At 42.5% G+C, this 14136-nt stretch overlaps 1 protein-coding gene across 3 annotated transcripts in view; it reads left to right on the top strand.

Moving 5' to 3' along the window:
• The window catches only part of MARCHF7 (membrane associated ring-CH-type finger 7), a 255444-nt gene that overhangs the window by 209365 nt on the left and 31943 nt on the right, over positions 1-14136 (top strand). For 2 of the 3 annotated variants that reach the window (XM_069224202.1, XM_069224201.1), the window contains one exon: positions 9090-9203. In XM_069224202.1, coding sequence (XP_069080303.1) covers positions 9090-9203 — 114 coding nt within the window. Of the gene's footprint in view, positions 1-9089; positions 9214-14136 lie in introns of all 3 variants that reach the window. The other variant, XR_011201473.1, reaches the window with a different exon arrangement.

The following is a 14136-nucleotide window of genomic DNA, read 5'->3' on the forward strand; positions in this document are numbered from 1 at the left end:
TCCACAAAGGGTACAAGCATTTCAAAACGTAATACAAGCCATGCACCCAAACAAAAACTTACAGGTAAAATTAGTAATGAAACTACTAGGCATGATGTCCTCATGCATAGCCATTGTCCCAAACGCAAGCTTGCACATGCAGCCCTTGCAACAGTGCCTAGCATCACAAGGGTCACAGGCACAGGGTTAACTTCAAGATCTAGTGTTGATAGACCGCCAAACATACACCTTGCTTCAATGGTGGAACACTATAAATTTAAACAAAGGGCGGCCTTTTCAAGACCCAGTGCCTCAATACGTAATCACAACGGATGCCTCCATGATAGGGTGGGGAGCACACCTCAACCAACACAGCATCCAAGGACAATGGGACACTCAGCAGAAACAGTTTCACATAAATCACTTAGAACTACTAGCAGTATTTCTAGCGCTGAAAGCATTTCAACCTATAATAACCCACAAACACATTCTTGTCAAAACCGACAACATGACAACGATGTATTATCTGAACAAACCGGGAGGGACACACTCGACCCAGTTGTCTCTTGGCACAGAAAATATGGCATTGGACGATTCACAACCACATTCGCCTAATAGCGCAGTTCATACCTGGAATTCAAAACCGGTTAGCAGACAATCTCTCTCGGGATCACCAACAAATCCACGAATGGGAAATTCATCCCCAAATACTAAAGACTTACTTCCAAACGTGGGGAACACCGCAAATAGACCTATTCGCAACAAAAGAAAACGCAAAATGCCAAAACTTCGCATCCAGGTACCCACTGGCTCACTCTCAGGGCAATGCGTTATGGATGAGTTGGTCAGGGATATTTGCATACGCTTTTCCCCCTCTCCCACTCCTTCCATATCTAGTAAACAAATTGAGTCAAAACAAACTCATACTAATAGCACCAACTTGGGCAAGACAACCTTGGTACACAACACTACTAGATCTCTCAGTAGTGCCCCATATCAAACTACCAAACAGACCAGATTTGTTAACTCAACACAAACAACAGATCAGACACCCAAATCCAGTATTGCTGAATCTAGCAATTTGGCTCCTGAAGTCTTAGAATTCGGGCATCTAGACCTTACACAGGAATGTATGGAGGTCATAAAACAAGCTAGAAAACCAACCACAAGACATTGCTATGCAAATAAGTGGAAAAGATTTGTTTATTACTGCCATAATAATCAAACTCAACCATTACACGCATCTGCTAAAGACATCGTCGGCTACCTACTACACTTACAAAAGTCCAAGTTACCTTTTTCATCCATTAAAATACATCTCACTGCAATTTCAGCTTATCTGCAAATTACGCACTCAACTTCATTATTCAAGGTCCCAGTCATAAAAGCATTTATGGAGGGTCTGAAAAGAATTATCCCACCAAGAACACCACCACTTCCTTCGTGGAATCTCAATATGGTCTTAACCAGACTTATGGGTCCACCTTTTGAACCCATGCACTCATGTGAGATACAGTATTTAACATGGAAAGTAGCTTTTCTAATAGCTATCACATCTCTTAGAAGAGTAAGTGAAATACAAGCATTTACTATACAAGAACCCTTTATTCAGATACATAAACATAAAGTAGTTTTACGAACAAGTCCTAAATTCTTACCTAAGGTCATATCACCGTTCCACTTAAATCAAACAGTTGAACTCCCAGTACTCTTTCCAGAACCAGATTCTGTAGCAGAGAGAGCATTGCATACATTAGACATTAAAAGGGCACTAATGTACTACATAGATAGAACAAAACAAATTCGCAAAACAAAACAATTGTTTGTTGTATTCCAAAAACCTCATACAGGGAATCCAATATCCAATCAAGGCATTGCCAGATGGATAGTTAAATGTATTCAAACCTGTTATATAAAAGCAAAAAGAGGACTGCCTATTACACCAAAGGCACACTCTACTAGAAAGAAAGGTGCTACCATGGCCTTTCTAGGAAACATACCAATGACTGAGATATGTAAGGCAGCCACATGGTCTACGCCTCATACATTTACCAAGCATTACTGCGTGGATGTGTTAACACAGCAAGCCACAGTAGGACAAGCAGTATTACGGACTTTTTCAAACAACTTCAACTCCTACAGGCTGAACCACCGCTTTTGGGGAGATAACTGCTTACTAGTCTATGCACAGCATGTGTATCTGCAGCTACACATGCCATCGAACGGAAAATGTCACCCAGTGTACATCTGTTCGTGGCATGAGACGCTGCAGATTCACATGCGCCCTCCCACCTCCCTAGGAGCCTGTAGCCGTTTTAAGTTGAGAAAAAAATTAGACTTGTACATTTGTAAATTTGTAAATATATCACTTTTAAACACACTATGTACATACATATTTACTCCATTGCATGGGCACTATTACTATATACACAACTCCTACCTCACCTTCTGCGGGGAAAACCATCTAAGATGGAGTCGACGCCCATGCGCAATGGAGCCGAAAGGTGATGAGTCCTTCGATCTCGTGACTCGAAAAAGACTTCTTCGAAGAAAAACAACTTGTAACACTCCGAGCCCAACACTAGATGGCGGGATGTGCACAGCATGTGAATCTGCAGCGTCTCATGCCACGAACAGATGTACACTGGGTAAGTGACATTATATTTAGAAAACACAAAAGGCCTAAGCTTCGCATCTAGGTACCTACACCGTCCGTTCAAGGACAATGCTCTGGATGAACTGTTCTGTGATATTTGCTTATGCTTTCCCACCTCTCCCACTAATTCCATCGCAGATTTTATATTTAAAAAAAAATAAAAAATGAAACCAACCTCACTCACTGATACTTGTAGCTCCCACATGGGCACGTCGTCATTGGTATACAACACTGTCGGACCTGTCTGTACTGCCACATCGCAAGCTGACAAACACATTGGATTTGTTGACTCTAAGAACAGGGCAAATCAGACATCCATATCCCAGCCCAATCAACCTGGCGATTTGGCTCCTGAAGTCAGAGTTTGGCTACTTACAACTTCCATCTGCATGTATGGATATTCTAAAAGAAGCACGCAAACCCACAACTAGACAGTGTTACGCATCTAAATGGAAAGGTTTTATCTACTATTGTCAACCCAAAAATATTGACCCACTTAAAGCTTCAGTACAAGATATCGTTTGCTACTCACACAAAAAGCAAATCTTGCATTATTCATCTGTTAGAATTCATTTAGAAGCTATAGCTGCTTACCTTCAAAACAGACAACATGTTTACCCTTTTCAGGATTCCAGTTATAAAGGCCTTTATGGAAGGTCTTAAAAGGGTTATTTTACCTAGAGTTCCTTCGGCCCCTGCTTGGAATCTTAATATTGTGCTCACAAGACGTATGGGGCCACCATTTGAACCCATGCATTCTTGTACTCTACAGTTTCTATCATGGAAAGTTGCTTTCCTAGTAGCAATCGCTTCTTTAGGAAGAGTTAGTGAAATTCAAGCCTTCGCTTTACAAGAACCTTTCTTTCAAATTCATAAAGACAAAGTAGCTCTTAGAACAAATCCAAAATTCCTACGAAAGGTGGTTTTACATTTTCATATCAGTCAGTGGAATTGCCAGTCTTCCTTTCACAGCCAGATTCAGTTGCTGAAAGCGCTCTTAATATCCTTGATGTTAAGAGCTCCCATGTACTATATAAACCGAACAAAAGATTTCAGAAAATGCAAACAACTGTTTGTAGTATTTTCAGAACCTCACAATTGTAATCTTATTTCAAAAAATTGATTAGCCAGGTGGATAGTTAAGTGTATTTAAACTTGCATCTTAAAGCTAAAAGACAATTACCAGTCACTCCTAAGGCACATTTCACTAGGAAAAAGTGAGCTTCAATGGCGTTTTTTTATGGAATATACAAATGGCAGACATGTAAAGCTGCCACATGGTCTAAACCACACACATTTACTAAACACTGCTGTGTAAATGTGTTACTTTGCCAACTAGCAAACATTGGAAAGGCAGTGCTTAGAACACTCTTTCAGACTACTCCAACTCCTACAGGCTAACCACTGCTTATTTCAGGAGGGGACTGCTTTACAGTATATGCAATGCATGTGTGTCTACAGCTACACATTCAATTGAATGGATAATGTTACCCAGTAGTCATCCGTTCGTGGCATGTAGTGCTATAGATTCACATGAGCCCCCCTCCTCCCCAGGAGCCTGAAGCGGTTATAGTACAATATATGGTAAATATGTAAATACTTTGCATGGACATCTCATTTCTGTACTATATATCTACACACACATTTATACACTCTTAACTTAACCATCCTGCGGGAAAACAATCTAACAAAGGACTTGATGCCCATGTGCCGTATTACCCACAGGAGGATTCATTTGATGTCATGACTCAAACCTTCTTCAAAGAAAAACCACTTGTAACACTCCAAGCCGAACACTAGATTGCGGCCTTATGCAAAGCATGTGAATCTGCAGCACTATATCCCATGAACAGATGTCTACTGAGTAAGTACAATTTTTCTTCTAGTGGCTGTCGCTTCCCTTAGACGTGTTGGGAATTTCCAGGCTTTAACCCTGGAAGAACCATTCTTCCAGATTCACGAAGAAAAGGGAGTTCTAATCCTAAGTTTCTACCAAAGGTAGATTCCCAGTTTCATATCTATCAATCAGTAGAACTATCAGTTTGGTTTCCCCAGCAGGACTGTGGTGGAAAGGGCTGTACACACTTTTGATGTAAAAAAGGGTCTTAACAAACAGTTCAGGAAAACTAAACGTTTTGTGGCCTTTTCACTGCCCCAAAAAGGAAACCCTATATCAAAAGCTGGTATAGCTAGATGGATAGTCAAGTGTATTCAGACTTTGTTATGGTAAAATAAAACACGTTTTACCACTCACACCTAGAGCACACTCTACTAGGAGGAAGGGTGCTTCAATGGCTTTTATAGGGAACATACCTATAGCAGATATTTGTAAAGCAGCTACTTGGTATACACAACACCTTTACAAAACTCTATTGTGTAGATGTACTAACAACGGAACAAGCTAACATTAGCAAAGCAGTACTTGGGCCATTTTTCCAAACAATTGGAACTCCTGCTCGCTAGCCACCGCTTTATGGAGGGACTGCTTTTCAGTCTATGCACCGCATTTTATCTACAGCCACACATGCCTCTGAGCGGAAAATGTTACTTACTAGTAGACATCTGTTTGTGGCATGTAGTGCTGTTCACATGTGCCCTCCTTTCTCCCTGAATGCCTGCGGCTTTTGCAATTATGTATATATTGTATATACGTAGATTGCATGGACATCATTCTCTTTTACTCTTTCCGCATTACTTCTCTCTCCTGCCTGCGGAGAAAACGATCTAATGAAGTACTCTGCCTATGCATACTATCGCCGAGAGGAGTCACTCGATCCCGTGACTCAAACATAACATAAGTTGTACCACTCAGAACCCAACACTAGATGGGGAGCGTATGCACAGCATGTGAATCTACAGCATTACATGCCACGAACTGATGTTTACTGGTAAATAACATTTTCCTTATTATGAATGAAACTGGACAAACTTGAACTGTACGTTGTTAGCCACCTCTAACATGAGCAAAGGCTCTTTTCCAGCCACCCTCAAATAGTGGCTTGGACAGATCACCATCCCATCTATCCACAACCTCTATCATCTCAGTCTGACTATTTCCCTTAAGAGCCTTGTTAGATACAGGAAATTAGATCCTGAGTAGAGCCAGGATCTAGTTGCAAGTGGGGCTCCTCTGGTTTAGTTGGGAAATCGGTCCAGATTTCAAGGAAAGTTTGCGATATCTTTGCATATTGCAGAAATTGCCCCTGCCGTTAGTGATAAAGGTCTTGTTCCTCCATGGTGGGAAAAGTGCTATTCAGATACAATTCACTGGCTGCAGGGCAACCTACCTCAAACCACTGGCAGATCAGTTACCAACTTTATAGCACTAACAGGCTGCAGCCAATTGAGGGGGCAATAACCTAGATTAAGGAGCTCAACTTAATACTCTTGTGACCACGTGCTCACAGGCTATCGTCATCTGACAGAGAATAAATGGGTGACTGCTTGGAATGCCCGACCCCTGCATGAGGCAGTGCAGGAGGTCTGCACTCTCACCCCACTCGCTTTCTCATTCAGACCTTCCACACACCACTGTGCTGAGTATTGTAAAAGACACGCAGAGTAATATAACTGGAAATCTGGGAACCCCAGGCCCCCAGTTCAGCGCCCAACTTTAGAATTATCTAATTTCACTCTGCTTCTCTTACCTTCCCACACAAGCAACACCAGTAACTATTCAAATTAGTTCATGTGGATTTCTGTATTTTATACATGGCATTCTGCAAGGTGTACAAACAGCGCGGAAGTAAGACCATTTTACACAGGGCAACTCTGCCCATTACAGACAGAGGCAGGGGCACCCAGAACTAGATCGATGGCTCCAGTCCCTCGATGACAATGTCCCTATTGAGGCAATAGCCAGCCTCCGGGGTATTTGCCACACCGGAAATGGCTCCTCTCCCATGTGAGCTCAGTTTCAGGGAGAGTAGTAGGATCCGCACACACCAGTGCTGCTAGAGGGAACAGTACCGTCTTCTGCTTGTTGATCCGTAGACGGACACCACGTGGAAATCTCATCTGCAGGAGCACCTCAACAGATCTTTCCAGGTGTGTGAGATAAACAAGTGCGTCATCCACGTAAAGTGAGACCACATGCATGATGTCCTCCACCTCAGCACCCCACTCAGTCATATTGTGGCAGAACTGAATTGCCAGCAACACCATCAGGGCAAACAGAAGGGGCAACAGAGGGCACCTTGTCTCGTGCCTTGACACCACCTGTCCAGTGCAAACTCGCACAACATTTCTTAGCAGTTGATTTGATAATGCAACACCTTAGCACAACACCTGGAACACTAACTTGGTCACCTCCGGTAGGGAGTTCAAAATTGGTGCCCCCTAGAGGATGCCCATCATAGTAGTCCAATCTAGGAGGGACACCTTGTCCTAATACTCCGGTGGGGGGGGGGGGGGGGCTGTCTCCCCCTTCCCCCACTCATCTATTCATTTGTGGGCAGTAGTTCAGCTGCTCAGTAGTACAGGTGAATGTCAATGCCACTGTCTTATACCGAGCAGATATACTCGCCGAAAGCCACCCTTGGGGTTTACTGACCCTGAAGTCTGCACCCCCTAGGCCAGGCTTGTGGTATGTGGAGGTAATAGTTGTGAAGGACATACAAGAGTCCCAGGAGGATCATCACCTTAAAAGGGCTATCCTACCAATAAGATTGGGCGCTTGTCCCATCGTGCCATGTCATTACAAACTCTGTGTCAAAGGACAGAGGTTACATCAAAACAGTAATTATTAAAAAATATATAGGGAGACATTAGTAGTGGTACTCCCTCAATACCTATCAAGCAAAGGGAACAAGCAGATTGAATTGTGCATAATGATAGTGATTGTTTTAATGTTTAAGTGTTTGCTGAAGACACCCTTTCTTCTGTTGGTTCTGGGGAAGGCATACACTTGACGCGCTTATTCAGTATTCTACACATAGGAGAATGTTGTTTCTACATTAGGTAGATTAGGTCCCTAACACTGACATTGTAAGTTCTTAGAGTGCACTGCTACATATCCTTTTTGGTAGGAAACAGAAAGACATGCATGTAGACAGTCTGGGCAGCCACATACTGAGGGAATTACCGAAGCAGTCATTGGACCAGGCCTCTCTATCTAGACCCATCCAAGCAACATGAACTTCACTACCACCCTGCCAATCACCCCAGCTCTAAAACTAATGTAGGTGGTAGACACCAGGCCAGAGGCCAGCTTTCCTGTTTCTTGTTTTTATTCTGTTAGTTTGAGCATACAGGAGGTTAGCTTGCACACCTACATGCTAATAACTTATATTGCATTGTTCAGCTAAAAGTGACTTTGACCCTGTTTCGTGATGGTTAAACTATTGTCTTTGAATGTGAAAAGTCAAATGTCATTCACTTTGGAATATAAGCAAAAGTGAAGGGCAGGTGGCATAACATACTGAATATGCTCCTAATATACCAGTGGTGTGTGGTGTTCGAAATTTTACTTGAAAGTGGTAGATGATACACAAGCAGAAATGTGGTGCTGGCTGTGTATTTGCCCTCTAGCAGTAAATGAAACTTGGCCATTTACCTAGGGCAGAGTGCACTCTTGACACATTTTGAGTCATATTTCTTTAGTTCTCTGCTGTTAGTAATTTGGGCTAACATAGATTTCAAAGCACAACACCATAATCTGGTTTGCTAACTTTGTGGACAGTGCTTTACACTAACTACTGGCGCTTTCATCTTTTTCCACTCAATAATCGATTTGCTTGATTTGAGACCCCTTCCATATTCTAGTATATAGCACATGATGCTGTACCGTTTACATTGAGGGGGGGTCAGTAAATGTTAAGTCTTCGTGAATGCCCTGCCTAGGAAGTACCTTCATGTGGATTAAAAAGCCAGTCCAACGCAAGTCATGCCTCCTCCACACTTCTTAATAAAAGGTATAGGTTTCCCGTTCTAAACAGCGTTGCGCAGTGTAGTGAGTAGGATTAACAGGAAGATGCAGTGGGATTGTACTCAGTTTTTATAACCGTTCTATCATTTTATTATTGACAATCTATTTGGGAATCCAATTTATTTGTGGTTTTCTTGCCTGTATGGCTATCTTTTAATGAACTCTACAAATGCCAAATAATACTACTACTTTGAGTGTTTTATTTCACTGTACACTGGACAATTTTACAGCTAGCCATTATTGTTAAAAGTTTAGTTTTGCTATACAATGCCACTTTAGTTTTGCTATAGAATGCCACACATCAAACAAATATATTACTTAGCCACTGGGATTCTGTTCTTGCAGAATTCATGCAGAGCTTTAAATTGCCCTTCTGCTCTGGAGCGCCCAAGAGTATCTCCCTACTGCTGCCCTTAAAGACGAAACCAGAAATTGTATCTATGACCAGGCATCACATACTAGCTGTTTACATATCTTGATACAGACTGTTTTTAACACCATTCTCATAATGCATTTTGTTTTTTTTAGGCGGATTATGAATTTCTCAGCTCTGGTCTCTACCTTGTTGTCTTATTACATTTGTGTGAGCAACGTTTCACTAACCTTTTGGGAACTACAAATGAAGCAAGCACACATGATCGAGTAAGTTGATGTATGTTCTTGTACTGATGATGAAAACACTTTAAGATACTTTAAGGGTGATTATGTATTCCTCAGACATGCTCCTTGACTGTACTCAGTACTGGAAATCGGGTGCCTTGCTGATTTTGATCTGGTAAAATACATATGGATGGAGGGGGCTGCCTTTAGAGATTTACTGGATCACCCTTTGAAACTGCATGAAGTGATACTTAATGTTATACAAATTTCAATATTTGTGTAGAAGGTAACTTGCTCATAAAGCTTTTAGAGACTTGAAGCCACCTCTAATTTAGAAAGCTAAACTCAAAGCATGCTCTGGGCAGGTGATTAAGCTATTTTGTATGTCAATTTATATAATGCTGTGTCCCTCTGAGGCAGTAGAGTGAACCAATTTGCTACATGTTCATGATTTTTCTTCGTCGTGCACGTCTTATAGGAAGTTGTTAGTTAATTGTTCCCAAAGTGATGTATTCAAGTGAGGTTCATGGGGGGGTGGGGTTGGATGTGGAATGGTGAGAGCTAACCTTTGGGCTTTTTGGATTTTAGGACGCTGCCTTGTAGAAAATCTACGAGACCTAGACGCATCTGAAAACTAAACATCTGGTTGAGTCTAGGAGGGTGTGCTTCACATGCATCCTGCACCATTTTCCTACCCACAATGCCCAGCAAACCTCCAAATTTGCTTGAAATCACACATTTTTTGCAAATTTTTGTGATGGAACCTTCCGGAATCTGCAGGAATCCACAAAATTCCTACGACACAGCATTGTAGCATCTATACCAATAAAAATTCTGCCCCACTTGTTGGCCTAAACATTTTTTTTTTTATGTATTTTTAAACAAACTGCCCTTTTGAATCTGCCGTGGTTCCCCTTCAGTTTCAACATGTTTTGTCTCTTCCCTGTCTCAGGCACTTTGCCCACCTACACAAGTGAGGTATCATTTTTATCAGGAGACAGAGGGTAAGGTTGGGTGGTAGTGTGGTGATCCCACACAGAAATGTGGGATGGTTGTGTATTTTTTTTTTTTTTTTTTTAAGCTAAATTTGAGTTTTGCTGAGGATGCTGGGTAAGAAAACACTGGGGGATCCACACAAGTCACACCTCCCTGGACTCCCTCGGGTGTCTAGTTTTCCAAAATGTCAGGGTTTGGTACATTTCCCTAGATGGCTGGTGAGCCCAGGACCGTAAACGCAGGTCCCACCCGTCACACAAAAACAGTTATGTATTTGATAATTATGATGTGGCCACGTAGTGTTTTGGGGCATTTCCTGTCATGGGCACTAGGCCTACTCACACAAGTGACGTCCAATTTTATCGAGAGCTGAGTTTTTTGTAGCCCACTGCTGCCCATGTATATTGGGTTATCAGAGGGGGTTGTGAGCCAGTTTTACCCCGAAACAAGATATATACGAGAGTGAAAAGGTTGAGAACCCACTTTCATATAGGATTTTAGAACGTGCTGATAATTTGAGATGAATCAAGTTAGTGAGTCCCAGTCTGTTTATTATTGTCCTTGTAGGCCTTGAAATCTAAGCAGCTTGTAGATGTCATTTTAAGAAAGCTTGTAGGCTTCAAATCGTACCGCCGGCATGTGTCCACCACCCTAGTGGTGGATACACCGGGGGCTTTTTCAAGGCTGCCAACCATACAAAACAATACAAAATCAAAAGAGCAGTAATTGAAAAAGGGACACTGGAGTTTCCTGTAGTGATATGAATCATGCAGTGCACTAAAGTGTGGTAGAAGGTATTTCAAGATGTTCCCATATGAGGTAAGTGTAACCGTGTGAAAAGGAGAAAAACGAACACATTAAACTTCTGAAGAATATTAGAGAATCCAGCAACCAATGTATATGACCCTTATGTTAACAGATTCTCATAGAGATGTGCCATATTGTGGTGAGGAAAAGGTTCGTAATATGTGTGACTAGATATTGGAGATTCATGCATGTATATGATTAAATGTCTATTGACAGAACTGGTGTGGGCAGAGGATAGATGGTGTTTTAGTAAACTTAGCATGTGTGCATTAGTGGGATTTCGTGATTTATTTAATTATACTGATCATGACGTCAAAAAGTAGGATCAAGAAAAAAATAGTCGTACCTATTTACATTAGTCAGTAAAGATCGATTGACAGTCCATCAGAATAATCTGAGTACAGTTGATACATCGTAACTAAATATTTACACAGAGAACATTTTGCGTTGCTCGTTTGGTGGTAGAATTCAGGTTCTACTACATATTTACTACATGACTAGGGTATCACAATTGTTTTTACAGCCAACTCATTTGTAAAGTATTAAACAATATCTACATTTTGAAACAATGGTGCAGTGTTGAAAAATATGCAGTAAGTATGTCTTGCTCGCACTATTATAAAGAGATATATATTTTGAATTTCAGATGTTTTATGGAACATGTAACATTAAACTGTATAAAACACATAAATGTGCTGAAGAAAAGGCTGGAAATTTAGAGGTTATTCGATTAAACCAATGTGGAGAAAAGAAAGGGGGAAGGTATTCCATGTTGTATCCATCAGATGTGTAACTGTGCATCGCTCCTGAACACATGGAGGCTACTTGCATGGCCTGCAAATCCTTTCGGTCGAAAAAGACACTGCATGACCATTGACTTTGATGCCTTGAGATGTCCTGCCTCAACATAGACGATACACCAGACCTGAGGAACCTCAAGAAGAGGCAGAAGCCCAGGCGTCTGCTGCTGATGAGGTCACCTTCTCCCCTGAGGACAATTGTGGCTCCAGTTGGAGATACAGAATCTTACATCTGGACCACCACAAAGGGTTGCCTACCTACCCCAGACAGCCACCTGTGGGATTCCTGTGACACAGACCCACCTGCTGGTGCACAGCCAGCAAAGAAGCAATTATCATTTGAAGAAGCATTGGAGGTACCAGCACAACCAAAGCAGAGAAAAAAGGCGGGCGAGGCCACAAGCCTTTTGCATGTAAGCCCGCCACCAACTCCTGCTGCGCATCAAAGCAGTCACCACTACCTGCACCTATAGAACACACACCATACTCTGCGTGGGGTTCCATACACTTACCTTGGGGCGGGGGCCACATTTATACCATATGACCACCTGTGGGATTCCTATGATGCAGACTCACCTGCCGATGCAGACTCCCCTGCCGACACAGACCCTGATCTGAACCATTAGAGGACTATTTTTTTGTATTTGATACACTCCTCCATCCAACTCTCCGCACAGTACCTGCAGATGTTTAAAGGTATACTTCGCTAAATGCCAGCCATATTCAGCAACTGTTAGGTTACCTGTCATCACACCCGGGGTCGACGAAAACTACCAAGTGTCAACGACACCACATACATAAAAGGACAACTCCCACCGGACTCCTTGGTAGTTGTCATAGAGCACATGAGGGCTAACTCTCAAACACGTAGTGAGACACCCACACCATATAGAGAAAGCAAAAATGTAGCTGTTGCATATAGGAGGGAGGCTGCCCAGTCCACTAAAGGATAGTTAACTCCATTGACTGCCTAGCCTGCTACATCAGGGCTAATGGGATGAGATGGAGGAGATCCTCCAACATCCCCGAGAGGAGCACAAGAAGTGGCCATACCAGATTGCCTCCAAGGTCAAGTTAATTTATAACACCACAGTTTGCTACTCTCTTGATTTTGCTGACACCGCAACTTGAGGCATAAATTTTAGTGTCCTCCTTCCGAGACATGCCTTGCTTCTAGTATTAGGTTTTAAACCTGAGATCCAGCAACATTTCTTGGCTCTTCCCTTCAACAGGGAACATTTTTGGCCCCCAAGTCAACACCCACCCGGAAAAAATAGATGACACCCCCAAGGCTATGGGGGCGTTGCAGTTGCCATTGCATTGCTGCTCTGTTCGCTGCCCCTCTTATTGTAAAGGAATTGAGACCACATCACCTGACACCTCCACATCGTAACTGCGTCCCCAAAGACCAACCTCCTCTCCTAGGGGATACTACAGAGGCTCCTACAGGGTCTGTAATTTCAAGGGTAGAGGCAAGGGCAGTTACACCAAGCCCTCCACCACCAAATCCTGACTTGCCAACCATCCCCCTACCCTAAGCCACAGCACAAGGGTCAGAAGTCGAATACAAGGGTTCTTTCCCGACTGGTGGAATATCAGTGACGACCTGTGGATATTGGATATTATACAACATGGGTATTGTCTGAAGCTCACTTCCACATCTCTAAACATTCCACCTTGCAAACACAAACTGATATTACAACATCAGATGTTGCTCAGGGAAGAAGTTCAGGCAGACCTTAAAGGGACCATAGAACCAGTGCCAATACACCAGCAAGGCACAGGAGTTTATTTACTTTCTTATTCCGAAGAAGGATGGATCCCTGAGACCAATCTTGGCCCTTAGACTCTTAAACGAAAACATTCTTTCAGGGCACTTTCACACGGTTACTATTCAAAATGTCATTCTGTTACTGCAACAGGGTGACTTCATGGGATGGGCACGCTCAACTTGAAGGATGCCTATTTATCTAGTGCATTGCTGATACCGCACGTTCATCATAAATGGGCAGCATTTCCAATTCAAATTGTTCCTCTTCAGGGTCACAACTGCCCCAAGGGTGTTCACCAAATGTCTTGCAGTAGTAGATTCTCTCCTGAGCAGAAAAGCATACACTTGTTACATAAACGTATGTCTTTCCATATTTTAGGCGAATGGCTCCGTAAAAGCGCAACTCGTCAAAAGTACTTCCAACACAACTAGGGCCACAACAAACCTACTTTATCAGCTAGGCTTTACCATCAATGTAGTCAAATCCCACTTTCAACCCCTTCAAATACAGCCCTACCTAGAGCAATTCTTGACTCGCAACGGGGAATGGCTCACCCTAATGCTGCCCAGATTAAATCCTTTCAGGTGCTCATTCCACAGA

This window comes from Pleurodeles waltl, chromosome 3_1, assembly GCF_031143425.1.
Source record: "Pleurodeles waltl isolate 20211129_DDA chromosome 3_1, aPleWal1.hap1.20221129, whole genome shotgun sequence".
NCBI classification, from domain to species: Eukaryota; Metazoa; Chordata; class Amphibia; order Caudata; family Salamandridae; genus Pleurodeles; species Pleurodeles waltl.